The 22074-nt window shown below is 41.5% G+C and overlaps 1 protein-coding gene across 3 annotated transcripts in view; it reads right to left on the bottom strand.

The window, feature by feature from the left end:
* The window catches only part of SUCLG2 (succinate-CoA ligase GDP-forming subunit beta), a 349371-nt gene that overhangs the window by 238531 nt on the left and 88766 nt on the right, over nucleotides 1–22074 (bottom strand). For all 3 annotated transcript variants that reach the window (XM_061618679.1, XM_061618681.1, XM_061618678.1), the window contains exon 2: nucleotides 7282–7423. In XM_061618679.1, the coding sequence (XP_061474663.1) occupies nucleotides 7282–7423 (142 nt within the window). The remainder of the gene's footprint in view (nucleotides 1–7281; nucleotides 7424–22074) is intronic.

The following is a 22074-nucleotide window of genomic DNA, read 5'->3' as shown; positions in this document are numbered from 1 at the left end:
GATAACTTTATCTCTAGAATCTTCATTAATTTCTTCAGAGATAACATTGAGTTCCAAACAATAGATTTTATTTCTAAAGTCCATAGACTCCAAATCTTGTTCCTGTTCCACGTTTGTTCCAATCTCCGGGATCTCCTCTCTCACAGGGACCCCTGTTCCAGTCTCCAGGGTCTCCTCTCTCACAGGGACCCCTGTTCCAGTCTCCAGGGTCTCCTCTCTCACAAGGACCCCTATGTCTTTAATCTCCTGTGTCTCCAAACAATAGATTTTGTTTCTAAAGTCCATAGACTCCAAATCTTTTTCCTGTTCCACGTTTGTTCCAATCTCCGGGGTCTCCTCTCTCACAGGGACCCCTTCCAGGGTCACCTCTCTCACAGGGACCCCTATATCTTTAATCTCCTGCTTCATTTTACTCAATTCAATTTTCAGCTCCTTACAACCCTGTCGCAGGTTTTGTTTCGTTATCTCAATCTCATCCATTATTTTCTGAAACATAGTTATTTCCAGATTCTCAGCCACTTTCTTAATTGCCATTTTAAAAGAAAAATATAGGAAAACCACTTCTTATTTCAGCAACAATTGGGTTAATACTCCAAACTTGGTGACATCACAGCATAAACAGAGCAGACAGCCTTATCTCTCCATGCTTAAGTAAACAAAATGCAGTTCCCAGGATCGAAACAATTAATGGCGGTCGTCAGGAAACAGATTCGTCAAAATAAAATAGACCAAAAAGAGAGTAGTCTCAGACAATATAATATTCTTCAAAATAAAAATCTGGAATAGAAATCCCTCTTCTGTGTATATCTTTAGAATGCAAATCCAGGACAGCTTTTTGCAACAAAAACAGAGATAAGCTATTAATTAGTGAGTAGCAGAGAGAAGTTATGGCTCCCCAGTGAGATGTCAAAAACCGATCAATCTGGCAAATCTCTTTTAAACAGCAACAATTTAAGTCAAGTAAAAGAAAAATATAGAAAGAAGGGTGCTTGCCTGTTAGTGCGTTCTCTCTTAGAAGATAAGATGAACGTTCGCTTTATCAGATAGAGCTTGTTGTTGAAAATCCGTCCCACCTTCGTCGGCTGGACCTCGTCCCATAAATTAATGAGATCTGGTCGTCCCAACAAAAATAGGCTTTGAGGTTAATCTCTTCGTTTCTCCCTACCCGGGAGAAGTTTAATCAGTCAAAAAAAAAAAAAAAATCTGACTGATATATCTGAATAAGCTTCTTTTGAGGCAGGAGCCCGTCTCAAAAGCAGGCACAGGCTAAGTCACCCTTCCCGGAAGTCCAGAGGGCTGGCTATTTTAACTATTTTGATTTTTATTATATTGTGATTAAGAAATGAGATAATTCATTTTGTTTAATCTACTGTTTAAAAATAAGCTTGGTTTTTTTACTTGATTTTTATTATTTTTTTCTTGATGTTTAGGGAATATTTTGTTTAGTCCACTATGTTTGTTATGGTTTTTCCTTGTTTTTCTTGTATTTAATTTTATATACACTAAACGTCTGTTTCCTACGTTGTGCAGAACAGACCTCCTGATAAGATGGTATCTGCGGGAGGCCCTCACCTGCAGAGTGCAGTGATCAACTTGGTATATAAGGGATAAGTCAAAAACCAGAACCTTGAACCTAGTCCAGTAGTACCCTGTCCCAGTGAACACTTGCCACCGCATTTTGCACCAGCTGCAGCTTCCAGACCAACCTCAAGGGCAGCCCCACACAGAGAGCATTACAGTAATCCAACCTGGAAGTTACCAGTGCATGAACAACAGCGGTCAGGCTATCCCGGTCCAGAAACAGCCACAGCTGTCTTACCAGCCAAAGATGGTAAAAGGCACTCCTAACCACTGAAGGTCACTTGGGCCTCTAGCAACAAAGATGGATTCAGGAGCACCCCCAGACTACGGACCTCCTCTTTCAGAGGGAGTACAGCCCCATCCAAAGCAGGCAACTGGCCAATTATCTGAACTCGGGAACCACCAACCCACAGCATCTCCATCTTGCTGGGATTCAGACTCAGTTAATTGGCCCTCATCCAACCCACCAACAAGTCCAGGCAGCGGTCCAGAGCTTTCACTGCCTCTCCCGAATCAGATGTTACTGCTGACACCTCACCCCAAATCTTCTGATGACCTCTCCCAAGGGCTTCATATAGATGTTAAACAACATCATGAACAAGATGGTACCCTGCAACACCCCATAGCATAACTGCCAGGGGGCCAAAAGACAATCACCCAATGCTATTCTCTGAAGACGACCTTGGAGATAGGATCGGAACCACTCTAAAACAGTGCCTCCAATACTCATCTCACCAAGTCGGCCCAGAAGGATACCATTGTCAATGGTATCAAAAGCCACTGAGAGGTCAAGTAAGAGTAACAGGGATGCACTCACCCTGTCCTTCTCCCAATAAAGGTCACCCATCAGGGCAACCAAGGATGATTCAGTCTCCTAACCAGGCCTGAACCAAGACTGGAAAGGGTCAAGCTAATCTGTTTCATCCCAGAGTACTTGCACTTGCTGCGCCACAACGCTCTCAATCACCTTCCCTAAGAAGGAAGTATTTGCGACCGGTCGGTAATAGTTGCAGACCAATAGGTTCAGGGTGGGCTTTTTCAGGAGCAGTTGGATCACCGCCTCTTTCAAGGGTAGCTGGAACCACTCCCTCCTGCAACAATGCATTGATCACACCCTGGATCCACTCGGTCAAACCCCCTCGGCAAGCTTTAATAAGCCAAGAAGGGCAAGGGTCAAGAGCACACGTTGCTGGCCGCATCATCGCAAGCACCTTGTCCATGTCATCAGGCCGCATCAACTGAAACCGTTCCCAAGAAGTTGCAGCAGACGTTGCACTGGACACTTCACTGGGGACTACAATAGATGTGAATGAGGCATCAAGATTGCTACGGAGGCGAGCAACTTTACTCTCAAAGTGGCTCGCAAACAATTCACAGTGGGTCTCCGAAGGGTCTAAAATTCCATTTCCTGGAGTTGATGTCAACAGACCCCTGACAATATGGAAAAGCCCCACTGGACGGCTACTTGAGGATGCGATGGTGGCAGAGAAGTGGGCCTTCTTCGCCGCCCTGACTGCCACACAGCAGGCATGGTTATGATGTTTTACTCATGGCCGATTAGCCTCACAGCATATTTCGTCACTTCCACTCTAGCCGTCATCCAGCCTGTTTCATTGCCCTTAGCAATTGTACGCTGCACAATGCTGGAGAGGGCGCTCGGGGGCAATCATGTCAAGAGCCCGACATGCCTCCCTTTGGTGTTGACTCTTCAGTGGCAACCCCACTGGCCGAAGACCCACCACCCAACGGCAGCCAGGCTTTTATGCCCCCTGACCCAGCCAGGAGCTCATGCAAGAGGCTGCAAGATTAACTGCAGCCTCTCTCTGAAGCCAGGGTCCAGAGTCGTTGCAGCACTTACCAGGGATTTCAGCTGTCTCAAGAGACAGCAACCCAGAGGAGCAAGCAAGCAAGCACCAAGATGCTCAGACACTCACTCCCAGGGCATGTCTTCTCCAGTCCCCCAGTGCTGCAGATGTTAACATTGGGGTTGTCAACCCCAGGGTACATCACAGAAGCACAGGGTACATTGCTCAGCATACAGTTTAGGAAGTCTACAGAAGTACACTAGTGGTTTCTCTTTATGTAACAACAACCACGGTACGCTCATGGCATCATGCCTTACATTCACCCAAACAACTGAGCTAACTGTATGAAACTAGGCAAGATAAGCATCTCTTTATTTCTCTGTATAAGTGGACTAACAACATACCAACTTCAAAATGCATTCTTCAGATGGAATTCTAAATAGACACAACAAAATGAGGGTTCAACATGAAAGTTAACTACAGGGACTCCGTTAATTAACAGTTTAGTGGAGCATGGCAGTAATTTCATACCTCACATAATTCCCTTTACACTAAAAAGCGAAGATGTCTTAAATAATCCAGTTAATTCTCTGTGCATTTGATACACTTAAATAAAATGAACATTATCACTGTGAATGATGGAAACATGTTTTCAGATATCAAAGATACAAGATAGTCAAATTCAATAAATGAATAATATTTTTTTCCCCACTGGCATGTGTTCTACTGACATTGTGATGAAAGACTGCAGAGTAACAATAACAACTACCTGCTTAATACCAAACTAAGCTTTAAAGTAGTTTACAAAATATAAAACCCACAAATATTAAAATATAAACATTCATAATTAAAATAGGCAATAAAGCAATCCAATTAAAACAGCAATTAAAACCAGGAGACACAGGGAATGCCTGTATCAACAGATACATCTTCAAAAGTCAGCAGAATGCCAATATAGATGGGGCCTCTCGTACTTCAGCAAATATATCCTTCTCCTTCAATATTCCTTTATTTTAGGAATTGTTTCTTTTCTTGATTTCACTAGGCATTCTAATTTCATGTAAACTTGTTCAGTCACAGTTGGGCTCCTAACTTGCTCCAGACTGCTGCTCTTGGCCCAGCCACAGCCCTTACAATGCACTGGAACAGAGCATTCAACATACACCCCAGCATCCACCAAAAAGCAATGAAGTAAGAGGGCCCCCAGGAATGGGAATCTGAAGTCAGAGAAGGGAGTTTGCAGAAACTGTAGAACCCCCTTGTGCTAGCTGAAAAGTATAGCATGCTTGTCAGGTTTGGGCCCATAGTTTTTGTTTTTATTTCTGTTTCATGTTTTAAAAACACAATATACTTTTTTCTTCCTATACTCATATGCCGTACTCATATACCATAATCAATAGCAATATCATTAATAAACCATGGAAATGCCAAACAGTGAGAACATTACTCAACCTAGATATCCATCTCTTTATTATGACAGGCATACAACTAGCTTTCTTTTCAGTCCTATTTATAAAGCCCTTATCTTATTAAGTAGTATCACATCTCAAGTTAAAAGCAGTCAGTAGGTACACTACAAGATCTTTTCTGGGCTCAGCAGTCCTTAAAGTGAACCGATGACAGAATGAAAAGGGAGAGATTAAAAATGATGGGTTCAGAGCCTCACAGAAGAGAATTTTTGTTTAATCTGCTCAAGTGGCACATACTGTATTCTGCTGTCTTTTTGTAATTGTAATCTAAAGGGCTATTACTAAAATAAGTTTCACCTATGGAAGAACAAGGTTGCATATGCAGAGCTTAGATCTGCAATTTAGAAACTACACTTTGCAGCACTAAATACATTTTAAAAGTGGCTTTGAAGTTCTATTAAAATCAATATGTTTTCAACCAAGGCATAGACCTAAGGGAAGCCCAAACAGCTCTGCCACTTGTCCAGAATGTTGTACGTGTCTTGAATAGGAGACAGCCAGATTTATCCCTGGCTCATTTCTTAAAAATAAGTGTGCCTGTCTTCCCAACTGACCTGGTTAAAGGGACTGCAATAATATGTCATGTGCACAGGAAGCCAAGACAGACAGCACTATCCCAATCTGCATGCGTATGATGTGGGGAGAGGATGGGGAAGGAGAGAGGGAATCATGTTGCCCTTAATAAAATATGGAAGGGAAGAGAAAGGCTTGCCTCCACCACAAGTCGAGCAAGTTCCAACTATTCAGCCTTGCTCATTTAACTCAGAGATCCTCAGTACAAGTTGCTTCCTAGTAGGTGGTGGCTGAAGGAAAATACCAGGGAAGACTTAAAGATGTTCCACTACCCACCTCTCCCCAATATGGATAATACATAATTCTTGAACCTGATTTTATTGTGAGAATCTTTAGTTAGCCACTTTCGGAGCTTCTTTGGACTATAAAAGTAGGATAAAAGGAGTCACTGAAATAAAGAACAAGTACACATTCACATGTACAGATTATGCCTGAACAACAGCTTTCTCCAATGGTATCCTCTAGATGCTTTGGATTCTTTGGACAACAGCCCCCCAACAGCAACGGGCAGAGACTGTGAAAGCTGTAATCCAACATCTGGAAGGCACCAAGTTGAGGAAGTCTGTTGTACAGGTGGGGCATGAGGGGAATAACTATGAAGCACCTATTACAGTAAAGTGATTATGCCAGAATTTCAATCCAACTACATGACTAATTGATTTCAGAAGGTGGTTCTCAGAGAAAATTGTTCTGCCCTGTGACATTATGATATTGGATTCCTCAAGTTTCTATGTTGCCTTCCATTCTGTTTAACATGATCCCTGGGGTGGGTGGGTTGCTCTGATCCCTTTGTGGTCATGAGGTCCCCACGCACCCACCCAAGTACAGTAATATATCTCGCAATGGCAGCTGGTGGCTCCATGACAGCAGAATCTACTCCAGTCTGATTTTTTCAAGGAGCTGTCCAAGGTTCTGAACCTAGTTTGGGGAATGTGTTTCAGCACCTTTAAAGTTTGGATTGAGAGCCAGTGTGCCATAGTGGTTAGAGTATTGGACTATGACCTGGGAGACCAGGGTTTGAATCCCCACACAGCCATGAAGCTCACTGGGTGACCTTGGGCCAGTCGCTGCCTCTCAGCCTCAGAGGGAGGCAATGGTAAACCACCTCTGAATATCGTTTACCATGAAAACCCTATTCAAAGGGTCACCATACGTTCAGTCGACTTGAAGGCAGTCCATTTCCATTTTCCAAAGTTTGGATTAAAACCCAGAGCAGATTCCACACCCAGTGATTCCTCTTGTTTGTCAATGGGTCCAGTTTGGCTACACTCCCGTCAACACTCACTATCGAAGTTAGTTTTTTTAGGAAGATTGATACCAAGAAAATGAAATAAAACTCTGGAAGTTGTTGTTGTTGTTGTTGTTGTTATTATTATTATTATTATTATTATTTTAATTTGTATCTCACCCTTTCTCCCAGCAGGAGCCCAGGGCGGCAAACAAAGCACTAAAAACACTTTAAAATATCATAAAAACAGATCTTAAAATACATTAAAACAAAACAGTGTTAAAAACATTTTAAAAGAACAACTTTTTAAAGGGGTTAAAACATTAAAAAACATATTAAGCAATTCTAACACAGATGCAGATATTGAACAACAGCACCCACTATACTATATACAATACTACTAGTTCTGTTATATATGCTGTTTATTTGTATCACAGAGTCTCTGGGATTGAATGGGATAAAAGTTGCATATTCACTTTACATATTTCTTATCTCTGGAATATAACATGCCTTAGCTTCAAAGACTCTATGCAACATGTATGCAACAACATATTTACAAAACAGTACTATCTTCCAGGCTGGTTTATAGCCTCTGCAGATTTCACTTCATTACTAGTCAACTTACTTAGTCTCTTGGCAGCCTCAAGAGCATCATTTGCAGTGTCAGCCACAAAGAATCTCTGAACTGTGACCCCATGATCAGCCATCAGTTTCTTACTCTGGTATTCTTGAAGGTTCAGCCATCGTCTAGGGGCTAACTGAATAGCCTACAGAAATGAAATGGGGGGAGGGAAAAATCATAATGTTCATTATGAACAATTCATGCAAGTCAACCAAGGTACCAAGCGACACAGTTGTGGTCACCTGCAACCAGCAACAAACAAGGCTGGAAAATACTTAATATTTTGCATAGAGTACACTAGATGGAGGTTCATGAGCCAAATATTGTGAATCCTTAGAAGACAAATTTTAAAAGGCACCAGTGTATGGTACTGCTTAACTTTATCCAGGTGTGCTCTTGCTTGTATAAAATTGCATCTTTTTGTGGGGGGGGGTCACATTGGTGAACTACAACAACATCGTTATCAAGTTATCAGATTAGGTTGCAATATTGCTCATGCTTCCATTCAGACAACTCCCAGTCACACCAGTGAGATTTAGCCATGCAACTGTTAAGTTTTCAGTCTTAATAATTATATTTGCCCACTATATTTTGTTCAATTCTTACCTAAGTTTCAGACTTTCAAAGCATCCCCAAATGAGCAAGAAACATCCTTTTAAAAAAAAAAAAGGCATCAGAGCCAAACAGGTTCTAAATAACATCTATTTTAAAAGGAAGAAAGAGAGACTTAGTGTGATCTAGAGGACATTTCATCCACATCCACTGAGTGGAGTAGTGGTTAGGGAGACCTGTGCAGCACTCTCATCAGCCATGAATTTGTTATGTGATCCAAATCCAGCTCCTTTTCTCCTCAACTGTGCCTCTAACTCCTTCCAATTGCTGCTGTAGTGTGCAGAGAGAGATGAAGGAAGAAAGAAAGCGTGAACCTTAGCTAGAACTGAAGATGGTTTTGGCTGTTAGGTTTCTAGCACTTGCAACTGAAGATGCAAATCTGAGAAATATGACAACATAGCCCTCTGTGCCAAATATACTGAACACTTCAGATCTAGCCTATCATTAGTCTTGCAACAGCATAGATTCTTGTAGCACCACAATTATTTCAACTTTTGTCAGGTAAACTTGAAAGCAATTACAACAAAATTAGAACTTGATTAGAACTTGAAGCTCTAAGATTCTGTGAAGACTTATTTCTAAAAAATAAGTTAGGTTATTTAAATAACATATTTGTGAGTGTGGCTACATTTTACACTGGCTTATTACATAAACCAAAATGCCAGACTGAAAAGTGTCAAAGATCTTGAACCGTGGTCCCTGGACCTCATCTCCTTTGTCACTGAGGCTTCAGTCAGCTAATACATTATCATGCCCTGGGGTTCAAAAACATGAACTGCAGAAACTCCAAACTCTGCCAAACCACCATTTGTTTCACCTGGAAGACCAGACCTCAAGCTAATCCATATACAACCAAGTGTTCTACATCCACTGTTATAAGAAATGGGAAATCTATAGTTGTTCAGTTGTTGTTGGACTCTAGTTCCCATCAGCATCAGCCAGCATGGACAATGATTAGAGCTATAATCCATCGACATTTGGAGAGACACAAGTTCCCTGCCCCTTCACTATATGAAATTGTCTAACTGGCTAACTGTCTGAGCAACTCACCAAATGAACTGGACAAACCTGCTGCCAGTTCTCACTTCCTTATTAAACCTTAAACCTTGCCATCTCAACCCACAAAGCTTACACACCTTTTCCCCATACTGCTGAGTGTAATTTCTTCCCTTATACTCTCCCCCATGCTTGTATTATCCAGAATGCAAACATAACACTGAAAAGGCTCACCCCCACAATGAGTTTCGGATAAATCATGTTCAAGTGAAAGTAAGAACATAAGAAGAACCTGCTGGATCTGACCAAAGGCCCATCTAGTTCAGAATCTTGTTCTCACAGTAGTCAAACAAATGCCTATGAGAAGCATGCAAGCAGGACCTGAGTACAATAACACTCTCCCCACTTGTGATCCCCATCAGCTGGTATTCAGAGGCATACTGCCTCCAACAGTGGATGTAGAACATAGCCATCGTGGCTAGTAGCCACTGATAGAGTTATCCTCCATGTATCTGTCTAATCCTCTTTTAAAGCCACCCAAGTTTGTGGCCATCACTGCCTCTTGGGGGAGCAAATTCCTTAGTTCACATATGGGCTGTGTGAAGAACTGCTTTCTTTTGTCTGTCCTGAATCTTCCAACATTCAGTCCCGGAGCTCAGCCCTGGAGTTCTAGTATTTTGGGGGGAAGGGGACCCTGTAAAAGGAATGAGAAATCTGCCTAAACAACTGTACTACTATCCAGCAGCGTTGTAATCACATTCTGTGTCCTGCAAAAGGCATCCTCTTTATGGAGAGATGAACTGTCCCCTTCTGGCAACTAACCTGCTAGATTCAAACAGCCATTCTTCAAGTAAATCCACTATCTATGTGCTGGAGTCCACCAGCTGGGAAAAAACAGACACATAGGAATTATTTATTCCATTAATACCTCAATGTTAAACAGTATACTATAAAAGTGGATTATTCCTAAACAGTTTTGTATTACAAAAAGAAACACATAATTATCTCAAAGTTACATATGTATATGGCTTTTATGCAATATTAAAGCCTTATATCGAAAGCAACCACAACCAATCTGCTGCCGCTATTTGCTTTTTGATTGTCAGTCATGGACTACAGCCTTAAAAGTTTTCCTCTCCGCCTACAAGAGACATGAGGCTTTATAGGCTGTAATAAATAGGCAGTACAACAAAGCTAAATAACTCAAAACGGCAAGAACATGTTGAATCTCTTTGCAATAAGTTAGTATTTAAAAAGTATTTGAAGATTTTTCTAAAAGAAAATCTACATAGGAGGGCTGGAATGTAAAGCTTTATCATATGCATAAGGAACACTGTATGAAAGAGAGTGCCACAGACTCTCAAATGTATATATAGACTGAATCTTCACTGTGTATGTGCAGCACTTTATGGCCCAGTTTGAATGTACGCTTGTTCAGGCAAGCGATATACCAGTCTTTTGCCTGTCTGCTCCATCCTCATGATGCCCCTTCCACCCTCAGCACACCACAATTCAACATTTCCTGGCTTAATTAACCATAGCTTCTAATTATGTCCAAATGAGGAAATTTGTGGTTACCAGGTTAACAGAACAAGCCAAGATCTTAAGCCACAGTACCATTCAGATTTGCCCTAGTCCTACGCTGAAGCTTAGAGCTAGAGAGGGGTGTGAGGGAAACTGAACATGGCTTTGCACTATACTTCAACAGCAGCTTCAGAAGCTCATCCTATCTCAAACAAGCTCCAGTCCTCCTCCCAAAACCGAGGCTGGAAAGAGGCTTGGGGAATTGTCCATGCAGCTGCATTGTGCTTTCTAGGTCCTTGGAGTGTTTCCCAGGTGCAGCTGCTCATGGACAAGTTCTCCTTCAGCCTTGAGGGCTTCTATGCAGGGCTGGGAGATCAGACATTAGGAGGAGATGAGCCTCAGGCACTGCCACAGAGGCAGGCAGGCAGGCAGGCAACCCACCTCTCAATCAAAAAGGAAGCATTTGGTCAAACTAAGGCACACAGTTTAAATGATAGCAACTGACAGTTGCTGTCTAGTCAAAAGTAACCCCTGTTGATGGGTGAAGCGAGCACAAAGAACAGCACAGGTGCTATGTAGCACTCAGGCACTGATTCTTTGGAGCAGATAGAAGCAAACTGGTTTTACACCAATCTGCAAACCTGGCTGATGCCTTGAACCTGCTGCCACCTTAGAGGCAACATTCTCACTATGATTTTTGCTTTGTTGCCCTCTAGATGACGGCTCATTACACAGTATTCACTGGATGAATACAGGCTCAAAATTACATTTGCGCAACCTTTTTGCAAACAAAGTTGTTTCATCTCCATCCCATTCTAGGTGAAGAAGTGCAGCTTGGCTTCATACAAGGCCTGTGTATGGTAGCCTGCCAATGTCTCCCCTTTGCACACATACACTTTGAGTGAAAGCCAAACACCACTGCAGCAGGGAATGGAGTTGCACAGATGCTTAGAGCTGTCAGAGGTGACCTTGAGGCATGCAGCCAACTTCACGGCATAGTTAGCTGGGGTTTGTGACAGGCTCTTTGTTTGCCTTTGAAACTAAGGAGCAGCAGGAACTAGGACCTCTGGGGGCAAGTAACAAATGGGGCTAGAGGAGAAGATGCATTTGAGGCAGCAGTAGAAGAGAAGGTATCACTTAACCTAAGTCACTCAAGATTTCGTGCACGGGGGAGGATGTCTCTTTTGAAAATCTCTGCTTCCCTCTATATAAAAACCACAAAGCTAATTGAACATGATGGGACTGTAATAAAGGGGAAGGAATAAAGGGAGCAGATGATAAGCTTTTAATCCTTTCACTAGAATCCTATGGGTCAGTTTTGGCATTCTGTTCACTCAGGTTTTTGCAGGCATTTGAAGTCCTTCCCATGCTGGCCCAGTATTTGTTTTGTTTTTTAATCTTCTAAAAATCATAATTATACATAATTACTGTTCATTTAGAAATACTAATTTCTCCTAGGACACCATTTTTAAAGCACACAGCAGCTTTTCCCGACATGGTACACTCCAGATGTTTTGGACTACAGTTCCCATTATCCCCAATCACTGATTGTTTTAGCTGGAACTGTTGGGAGTTATAGTCCAAAACATCTGGAGGGCACCAGGATGGTGATGGTTGACATAGATCATTAAGATTAATGTCACAAATGTTACAATATAATATAAATCTTAAATGTTATTAAGACACCATATTTAAATTATACAAGACATGAAACATACCGAATCCTAAAGAGGCATGGAGAACCTCTGGCCTGTGGGCGTAACTAGGGCCACATTCACACCATACATTTATTCCACTACTATTCCACCTTAAACAATTATGGCTTACCCCCCTCAAAATCCTGGGAAGCATAGTTTGTGAAGGGTACTGAGAGTTGTTAGGAGACTCCAATTCTCCTCAGACAGCAACAATTCTCAGAGTGGTTTAACAATCAATTCCTCTTCCCAGGGAACTGCAAGTGTGTGATGAGAATAAGAATGTTCTAATTACTCTCAGCACCCTTTACAAACTACACTTTTCAGGGTTCGTTGGGGGAAGCCATGACTGTTTAAAGTGGAATAATAGTAGAATACATGTAAGGTGTGAATGTAGCCTAGGCCAACAAGTCTCCCATTTGGGCTGTAATGTGGCTTGAGCCAAATCATGGCTGCCTGACATTGCAGGACATCAGACATGGCATGTGGAAAGTCATGGCACCAAATTCAAAAGGAAGAACCAGGAGTGCACTCAAAACTTTTCCTAGCTGCTAGAATTAGGTGCTTTTTAAATTTGGCAACTTTTTCTGTCCCCAAATCTGGCAAAGTGGTCTGCAAATGATGAGCTGTTCTGGACCTGGCCTCTGGTGGGATCCAATTTCCTATCTCTGACTTAAAAATCATGTCATAAAAAAGGCAGCAACTATTTCTGCATCATTCTAACTCATTTAAACTGTACCATTATCACATTTTAAATTACAATTCAACAAAAAACTTTCAGTTTATAGCTTGTTGGGTTAAGGGCTTTCCATGTTCACTCAAACCTCAAAATGTTGGGAAAGTATAGCTGTTAAGAGTCACATCCTTAACATATGCATTATTTAGATCAGCCTTTCCCAACCTTTGGGGACCCAGATGTTGTTGGACTACAACTTCCATCAGCCCCAGCCAGCATGGCCAATGGTCACGAATGACGGGAATTATAGTCCAGCAACATCTGATGACCCAAAGGTTGGGAAAGACTGGTTTAAATAATGCATATGTTAAGGGGGTAGCATCCTATCCAGTGGTTAGTTCCAGCTTCATTACTACCTTGGAGCTGGATGGCTTGTCAGTGGCAGAATGGTGATCCCAGATTTGTCTATTCACTGGAATAGACACATGGAGTTTATGCAACAGAAACTCCCATTCCAAGTTAAAACTACCCAACTGATACCAATACCATCCATATAGAATGACAGAGTTGGAAGGGACCTTGAAGGTGATCCAGTCCAGCCCCATGCCACACGAATATATTGTAAAACTTATTTTCTTTTAGACAATTAAGTGAGAGAATCGACAGGACAGAGACCAACACTTCACAAGTGACAGAATGATGTCACATGTAGGTACCTCAAATGACCCTGATAAAGTTACAGAGGAGGAGACAATACATGCTACCCTACTTGGAGAAGGGAGCCCTCATATCATCCACATCTCCTTTGCATTGTAGAAGTCCATAATTGCAGAATTGGAGAAACGCCTTTTAAGACAGCACTCCTCCCAAGATGCAGAGCCAAATACAGTACAAACCTTGCCAGTCTACATAAGGCTTCACGTTCAGACAGCCTCAGCTCTGCACTGAGACAACACATGACTGTAGCTACAAGAAGTGGGGGGGACTTCAGCCAGCAGGGCCCATTGGGAGCTACCCATGGTCTTGACCTCCTTGACCTCTGCTTAAAGAGGCCTGAACAGTCTTTGCCTTTGACCGTACCTACTTTACTCCAGAACTACTGAAACATTATGACAGCTAAAAATGTACATTACTTTACAGAGGTATGGTAGATGAAGCACAGTGTTTCATCACCAAATCGGATACAAGAGAAATCAGAATAACCAAAAGTTATTCTGGAAGGTAATATATATTGTACAAGCTGGATGTGAGCCCTTTTGCTGTTGCATCCAAGAAATATGTCTTCTTGTCAAAGCCTACGGCCACAGTATTCCCTCCCTCTCTTAATAGGGAATTCACAGATCTTGTCATTTATTGACTGGCAAAGTTTTAAATGTATGTTATCCACACAGAAATGTACATCCACATTCACAAAAGGAACAAAGTTTTTAGTCTAATTACAAGGATGCATATGGTTCTTACTTTTAAAAAGACACAGTTATAAGAACGAAGGGAATCAATGGTAGGGAAGCCCAGCTCAGCTGGTGGAGGGTGTCCCTGCTTTGTCACCTCTCCCTCTGAAACAGTCAGGTAGAATAGCTGCCCTGTTCCCCTTTTGTGCCAACGTCTGTGTTTAAGTGGTAGCGTATTTAAATCAGAGTTTCATATTACATCTGAACAGGGAAACTCTGGCTTAATGTTGGCTTAGTAACCGGAATCTTAAACCATGGTATTATCATGATTTAAGGTTGGTTTGGTTGTAACAGGAACTCTGGTTTAAACAAAGTAGGACAGAAGCAAACACACAAAGGGATGGGAGGAGCATATGAGCATTACTTTAGCATGTTACGATCATTCATACATTCATTTTCATTGGTGATCACTCGTGGCTGAGTAAGATTGACTTCCAAGATAAGGTCTTTAACAGTGGGTCCGTAAGTGACTGTGGAGGCCAATTCTGGATCCACACACCCTCCCACAGTGAGGACATAGGTTTCCAGATAGAAGATGGTTGCGACAAGGATTTGTTTGACACGCCTTCCGCTTAGCTCGTCTGCTCGTCTCTCCTCTAGGAAGCAGCAGGCATGTTGGCATAAAGAGACATGTCTTTTTTCTCCCTCTTCATCTTCCTAGAAAGTTCATCAGTAGTACCCCAGGTAGAGATCTGAAGGCCCGGGGAAAAAACGATGGTTTTTCCCTGTTTTTTTTCCAAAGCCATTTTTGGTTTTTTTCTGAAAAATTGGAAAAATTGAAAAAAATGAAGAAAAAATGGATTATGAAATGTTTTATTTTAGCATGATGAATAAAATGTTTCACTGAATCTTGGTCTCCCCCTTTTTCTCAGTTCTTTTTATGGGAATGGATGCTTTATGTCTGCTTGACACTGTGGAGGACTAGCGGAGACATAAATAATTTTCTTTGGTGTTATTAATGTCGATGGTTTCTTCTGCTTTTTTAAAAATTGTTTTTTGCCTGCTCCTCATAAACTGGCAAAATGAAAGAGGTTCCTTACAGTTCTGGTGTTCCTTAGAGTTCAGGATCTTGTAGATCCATTTGTTACAAAAAAAGTAAAATGTTAAAAAATTCAATTTGTAATAATTGTTTGAATAAAATGTACTTTTAATATACCAAATGTGGTAATTTTATGCCAAACCAACTTGTACATAATTACAATTGATGTTCCTGAAGTAACAAAGTGACTTTCAATCTGTTAAAATGTGCTGATATTGCATTTTTTTCAGTTTTTCTGTTTTTTTCTGAAAACCCCCGGGGAAAACGGTTTTTTCCATGGCTTCAAAATTTCTGGAAATTTTACATCTCTAGTCCCAGGGCACACTCTGAGGAAGAATGGAAAATGTAGCTCTCCTAAGATCTACTATACTACTGTATCTCCTATGGGCCCCCAGGCTCTGCGTTCCTCCTTTTCTTCTATGCTCACAGCTGCTGCTGCTACTCCTAGCCCCACTTGCCAGAAAAGGGATGGGAGAAGACATGGAGGGGGGTGGCAGCAAGGGACTTGAGGTGTCTGTCATTTTTCTATATCTTGTGATTGGCTCAGCAAAATTATAACATTTCTTCTAGTATGTTCCCTCCAGAATAATTTGGATCATTTTTAATTCAAGTCAAGCTTTGGAGAGAAAGGTCACCTCTGAACACTGCTATATTTGAAGAATTCTTAAAGTCCTTTTTTGATTTTGTAATCTATATGATGAGCCCATATGTGATCACAGGATAAAAAGAAACTAATTTGCTTTTTCTTTATTACTTAACAATAAAATAATTATATTACCTTTCTGTATATATCTTCCAAGACAATTTACAATAAAATCTTACAGCACGCTTAGCAACTTGTATCCAGATCCTCGACACATTTACTTGGAAGTAAAACAGACAACTAATCTTGAGAACAATATAAAGAAATCATCAAAGTCTTAACACATTGTAAATTGAAAGACAGAAACAAACCCATACTGGGCATTCTTATTTATCAACATTTCCCTTTGTAGACCATGAAAGTTCTAAGCATCAAGCAGCCACTTTCCAGCCTGAATTTCAACTCAGACAGGATTTCAATCAGGATTTTTCACAATACACAAACTCCCTTTGATAAATGAACTACCAGTGAAGATGAATGAATGCAGCCTACCACGGCACACAACAGTCATTGATTATCTGTACACTTTGGAAATCACTGGAAATTGACTGTGTATTAAAAGCTCTGCAGAGCTAAATAAAACGTGTTTAAGAGTTACATTACAAGCTCCAGAGAAACAGAACCTCTTGCTAAAGAGAAGAAAAATATCCTTCCTATGAAAAAGAAAATCTAACCAAATAGTTTACATTGGGTTTCACAGATCATAGTAAGTAATATTGAGTCAAAAGGGGGTGGGGATATGTAGGAAAGCACAATATCAGAAATGAATCAGAGAGAAAAAAACTCAAAACTTTGCCACCAATTGGCACTGCAAGCTTTATTTTCAAGGTATAGAAAAGCACTCCAAATCTTCCCATAGGCATTTAGTGAGAACAGAATGCTAGACTAGATGGGCCACTGGCTTGATCCAGTGGGCTCTCCTTATGTTCCCATGAATCAATGTGATCTATGAGAAAGGATCCCCCTTCCACCTAAACCTTTAAAAACATCCATGGACCCTCATAATCAAAGGATCAACCAATCATCATTGTCTGGGAAAAACCTCTTGGGAGACTTCTGAATTTCTGGGATTCAGTGAGGAGAGATACTTGCTGTGGGGACCAAGTTTATAGCCCCGTAGCAAGCAAGTGTGAACATATTCTGCCCAGTGATGAAGACAGGCTGGGGGACAGTAATAAGCAGAAAGCAGGAGGGATCTCTATACTTCGCCAGTGTCAGAGTAGGACCTGGGAGTCCAGGGTTCAAATCCCCACCCAGCTATGAAGCTCACTGGGTGACCTTGGGCCAGTCACTGCCTAATCTACAGGGTAGTTGTGAGGGTAAAATCGTGGGGAAGAACTATGAACGTGACCTTGAGCTTCTGGGAGGAAGGTGGGATGTAAGTGCAATAATTAATAATATACAGACTTGTTTTTTCATTTTGTTCAGCCACTTGTGAGGATTGTGTTATAAAGTTAAAGCCATGCAAATGATATTCAGTAACATGACAAGAAAGAGAAATTCAGTTGGGGGGCCAAGGCCCAAGGATGATTACAGGCTATTGTATTTATTTTCAGCCAGGAGGAAAAAAAGATCTTCAACAACAATTCTGCTATTAGCTTTCTCAAAGCATCTAATTAAAATACATCCAGAATTTATGCTTGCTAGCAACACTGCCCCACCTCCAAGTCTGGGGGGGGGGAGAGGAGTAGGGCACCTTGTCTCCAACATCACACAGACCTGCAGAGGTGTCCCGAGAGACTCACTTCATATGACTATAAACCCTCCATCATCTTTCCAGCTTGGAGTGACGGAGGAGAGTGGGGCTCACTTCCATCTCACTCAAATTCATCATCAGAAGAGGAAGGCATGTTCATCACTGTGACCAAATTTGTGGATCTCTGACAAACAGTGCTGACTGAGCCTGGCTTTCTAGGGTGTGCATTCATACAGATGCCAGGCTGCCATCATAAGCAGGCAGAAAATCTTATTTAGAACAGGACTGGGAAAACTGTGGTCTCCCAAATGTTGTTGGATTACAACTCCCATCACCTCAGCCATTCGGCCATGCTAGTAAGAGCAGATGGGAGTTGTAGTCCAATATCATCCGGAGGGCCACAGGTTCCCCATACCTGTTTCAAAAGAGCAGAGAACAGGAGCAGAAAAAGACAAGGAAAGAAACAATGGATGTCAATTGTTCTCTCTTAAAATCTCAGTACAATCTTGCCCAGCCACCTCATTAATCCTTATATAAGAGCATCCACCCTAAATTGCAAATCCCACACAGAGCCTTGCAAAGGTGGGGAAGGAGCTATGGTGGCAGGTACAGCACCTCCTACATTTTGTTTTTAAGTTAGCTTTGTGCACAACACATGGATCCATGGCATCACAAACCCCAGTGGGTGGAGGCGCAGCTTCTCCAACCACCAGTGTATCTCAGTCTAAAACTCCTGCTAAGAGTATTTAGACCTTTTTCAGCCTGAGGGCCGCCTTATCTCATGGGCACATGCCAGGAATGGGCAGGGCAACAGATGTAGCTCTTATTTTTATACTGTAGGCTACATTCCAGTCACCCAAGAGTCAGATGTTCCTATATCCCACCAGTCCCACATCTCTTTACTCTCCATCCAATCAAGCAAGAGGCATTACCACTGTTCAAGAGCACACTCCAGCTGAGGGAAAAGGTCAGCAAAGCTGGAGAGGGGTGTAACCTGAGGAGGAGGGGTATGCCCTACTGATAGGTGTGGCTTGGGAGAGCCCCAATGGCCAGGTACAGCAGCCTGGAAGGTCACACTGAGCACCCAGGCCTGAAGTTCCCACTCCTAATTCAGACCAACAGTCTTAAACTTTTTATACTGATTAATCTCATACTAGTGCAAATCAATATGAAGAAAATATTCACAGGTAGACATCCACTACAGTAAGAAGGTACTGGATAGCTACAAAAAGCACAAATCAACATTCTTCATATTACTGTGGCACTGCATGAGGACTATGAAATAATAAGTTTGAAAAGAAGCCCTACATTGCTCAAACCATCCCTCTTGTAGCACAGCATACCTTTCCCCCCTTGAGATTTATTAAACAGACTGCTTTAATTTGGCAGCAAATCAAAGTGGCACGTGAATCCAGCTCTTGCATCAGGTACCTCCAGCTGTACTGCTTATTCTGACAATCCCTTCATGCCACTGCTGTCAACAACCTAGATGTCCTCAGCAGCATTATGCCAAAGGTAGCCATGAAGACTGACCTGGCCATGACAGATGGACAGCAGGAGAAACTAGAGTTTGAACAAGGTTCATTGGATGTCATCTGAGATTCACTCTAACAAAAGAACCATGTGTGTCTGACTGCGATATACCTGGTTTTCTTAACTACTTATCTCCGTTTCATTCAGAACAGGACACTATCTTCTCACGATTAGATCCCCTCAGGGTGTTTTTATTTTTAAAAAATGTTACACTGAGAATAGATCTTTTGCTTATAAACCAACAACAGCAACAGCTGATGCGGCGTATTTGTTTCCTGCAGAAAGCTGTAGTGATTTTTTGTCCCTTTATTTATAGAAATGTGAGATTTACAGAAAGGTGTGATTCACAAATATTTAAAATATAAATACGTAAGAACTCTGCTGGGTCAAAACTCATCCAGAATCCTGTTCACCACAGTGACCAATCGGATGCCACGGCCGCACATAAGCAGGGATAGAATGCAATAGCCCTCTCCCATCTTACTCTCCAGCAACAGCATTCAGCGGTACACTGACTCTGAACATGGAGCTTCCATATAGCAGGAATACCCAACCTGGTGCCCTACCAATTGTTGTTGGACAATAACTCCTGTCATCCCTGACTGTGCTGGTTGAGACAGATGGAAGCTGTAGTCTGATAAAACTGAGAGGGCACTACACTGACTACCCCTTCCTTATACAGCCATAATAACCAATAACCATTCCTAGACTTATCCTTCATGAATTTGTTCGACACGTATGCTCGAGTAGCTACAAGCTTCACTTCAAGAGGATGGAACTCTTGAATTCCTGACATTTGTATGTGTGAAGCTGAATTTGTATTTGTTAAGAACAGAAGCCATGAGCACCTGATCTACAACTGTGCCAAGTTCCACATTGTGTCTCTGCACTGTGCTGACAGACAGCCCACTCGGCTGCAACTAAGGGGTTTCTTGAGGTCTGCAGACTACAAGGTTGAGTTATTACTCAATGATCAGTGGCACTACAGTAACTGGTGGGACTGGAACTGGTATTTGATGGGATTCATCTGTATGCACTATCACATCATACAAGGAGGAAGGCTTGCACTAGAATGACAGGGTGATTTTGTATATCTCACATTTTCAGTGAAGAACTTTATACTATAAGGTAAAACATCAATGCTTCAGAAGTAACTCGGCGGGAGGATAGAATTTTAGTAATTCTTGTTTAATTATCTGTAAGAATTTAAAATGCATGTTTAGGAAAAAATTGTTGCATTACATATATTAATACTGCACAACAATTGCCTTTTCTTACCATAATGCTTTATAAGTAGGGAAAGAAAGAGAAATCCCATTATGCCCGAAATGGTCATTAATAAACGGAAACAGTTTTATCGACATTCACCTGGTACCTATTATTCCAATATAAATAAAGACTATCCATCTTTGAACCAAGTCATTAGCTTTTTGTCTTCTATCCTTAGCATGTACATAATTTGTTAATTTCGACAAGGCTGCCATTTACAGTAATTTGTTTATTCACTAAATTTTCAATAAAACAACCTTGCTATGACCATTATTACACATAATTCCTAGCTTTGTCTTTTTATTATCCAATTTATATAAAATGGGAGAAACATTTATGGATTCTTACGAACAGATTAGCCATACATTTCTGCCATTAGAGATAGCATAAGCTACCCCTGTCCAATATCTCCCCTTCCACCCCACATCCTAGGTCTTTTCCAAGGGTCCACAAACACTCTTAAAAGACTTTCCAAGAGCACAGGGAACTGCAGCAGGGAGGAGGGTAGGGGAATTCCCATTGTGGCAGCATCCTTACATGAGCACTGCATTAGATATAACTCAATTTAATTATTGTGGTGAGTAGATTTGGGGCCTATTTGATATTATTTAGACCTATTCCCAATACCATGGCTGTTTCAATTTTTTTAATCCATATGCTTAATAACCTTTTACTGAAATTATCTAATTTTCACAGATGCACACACACACAAAGGGAGATGGGAGCAGTGTGACGTCCTTCCCCTGGCACCACCTGTGACGCTCTCACTCGTGGCTACCAGCAGTCAGGATCATTGTGTTTAATTTTACCTCTCTCCGCTCTAGCACAGATCTCAAAAGATCCCTCTGCTAGGCCACACTACCCAACACTCTGTGTACTCAATATAGCCTCTAGACTATGCCTTAGTCTCTTCCTGGGTATATGATACCTTGTGTCTGTGTGTTTAGTTAATTCCCAACCCCCCTGAAGCCTCTTGCCTATGAAGCTCACAGCTCTGGGTTGCTCTGTGGTACTGAATGCTGATACAATATCTCCTCCTTTACCGCTGCCACCATTAGATACAATTTCTTCTCCAGCCTTGGTTACTCTGCCTCCCCCCGTGGTATGTACACTCCAGCTAAGGAATCAGGCTTTAAGTAAACCAAGAAAATGTTTATTGTTCACACTAGGAATAACAAGATTACTTATAGATTTTGTTGACAAGCGTATGGTTTCATATATGATTCTCTTATGTTCTTAATTCTTAATAATTGCCTCAGAACTTCTAATCCAATCTCTCTAAAACAACCTTCAACACCCACCACCCACTAACTACACACCCTCCACCCTGTCCAACAAACACCACCTCAACCACCACCTCTAGACTCAACTGTCATTCTCCCTTTTATACCTTCAGCCATTCAAAACACACAGCCAATCATCCTCCAGCATTCTACAGCCCATGTTCTCCCCCTTCTCACTCACTCCATTTACCACAGTTCCTATAATAAACCTGCACTTACCATATTTACATTATATTCACATACAGGAACATTACAAGCAGAAGCAACAAAGATCAACTGATGCTTTTCCAAAAGGGGAATAGAATATTTACTAACTACATTTATATCCCACTTTTTCTTCCAACAATTGCTCAAAATAGGGCACATTGTTCCTCCCATCT

Source organism: Rhineura floridana, chromosome 3 (assembly GCF_030035675.1).
Source record: "Rhineura floridana isolate rRhiFlo1 chromosome 3, rRhiFlo1.hap2, whole genome shotgun sequence".
NCBI classification, from domain to species: domain Eukaryota; kingdom Metazoa; phylum Chordata; class Lepidosauria; order Squamata; family Rhineuridae; genus Rhineura; species Rhineura floridana.
Note: the sequence above shows the minus strand (reverse complement) of the source record. Positions and strands in the feature narration are given on the sequence as shown.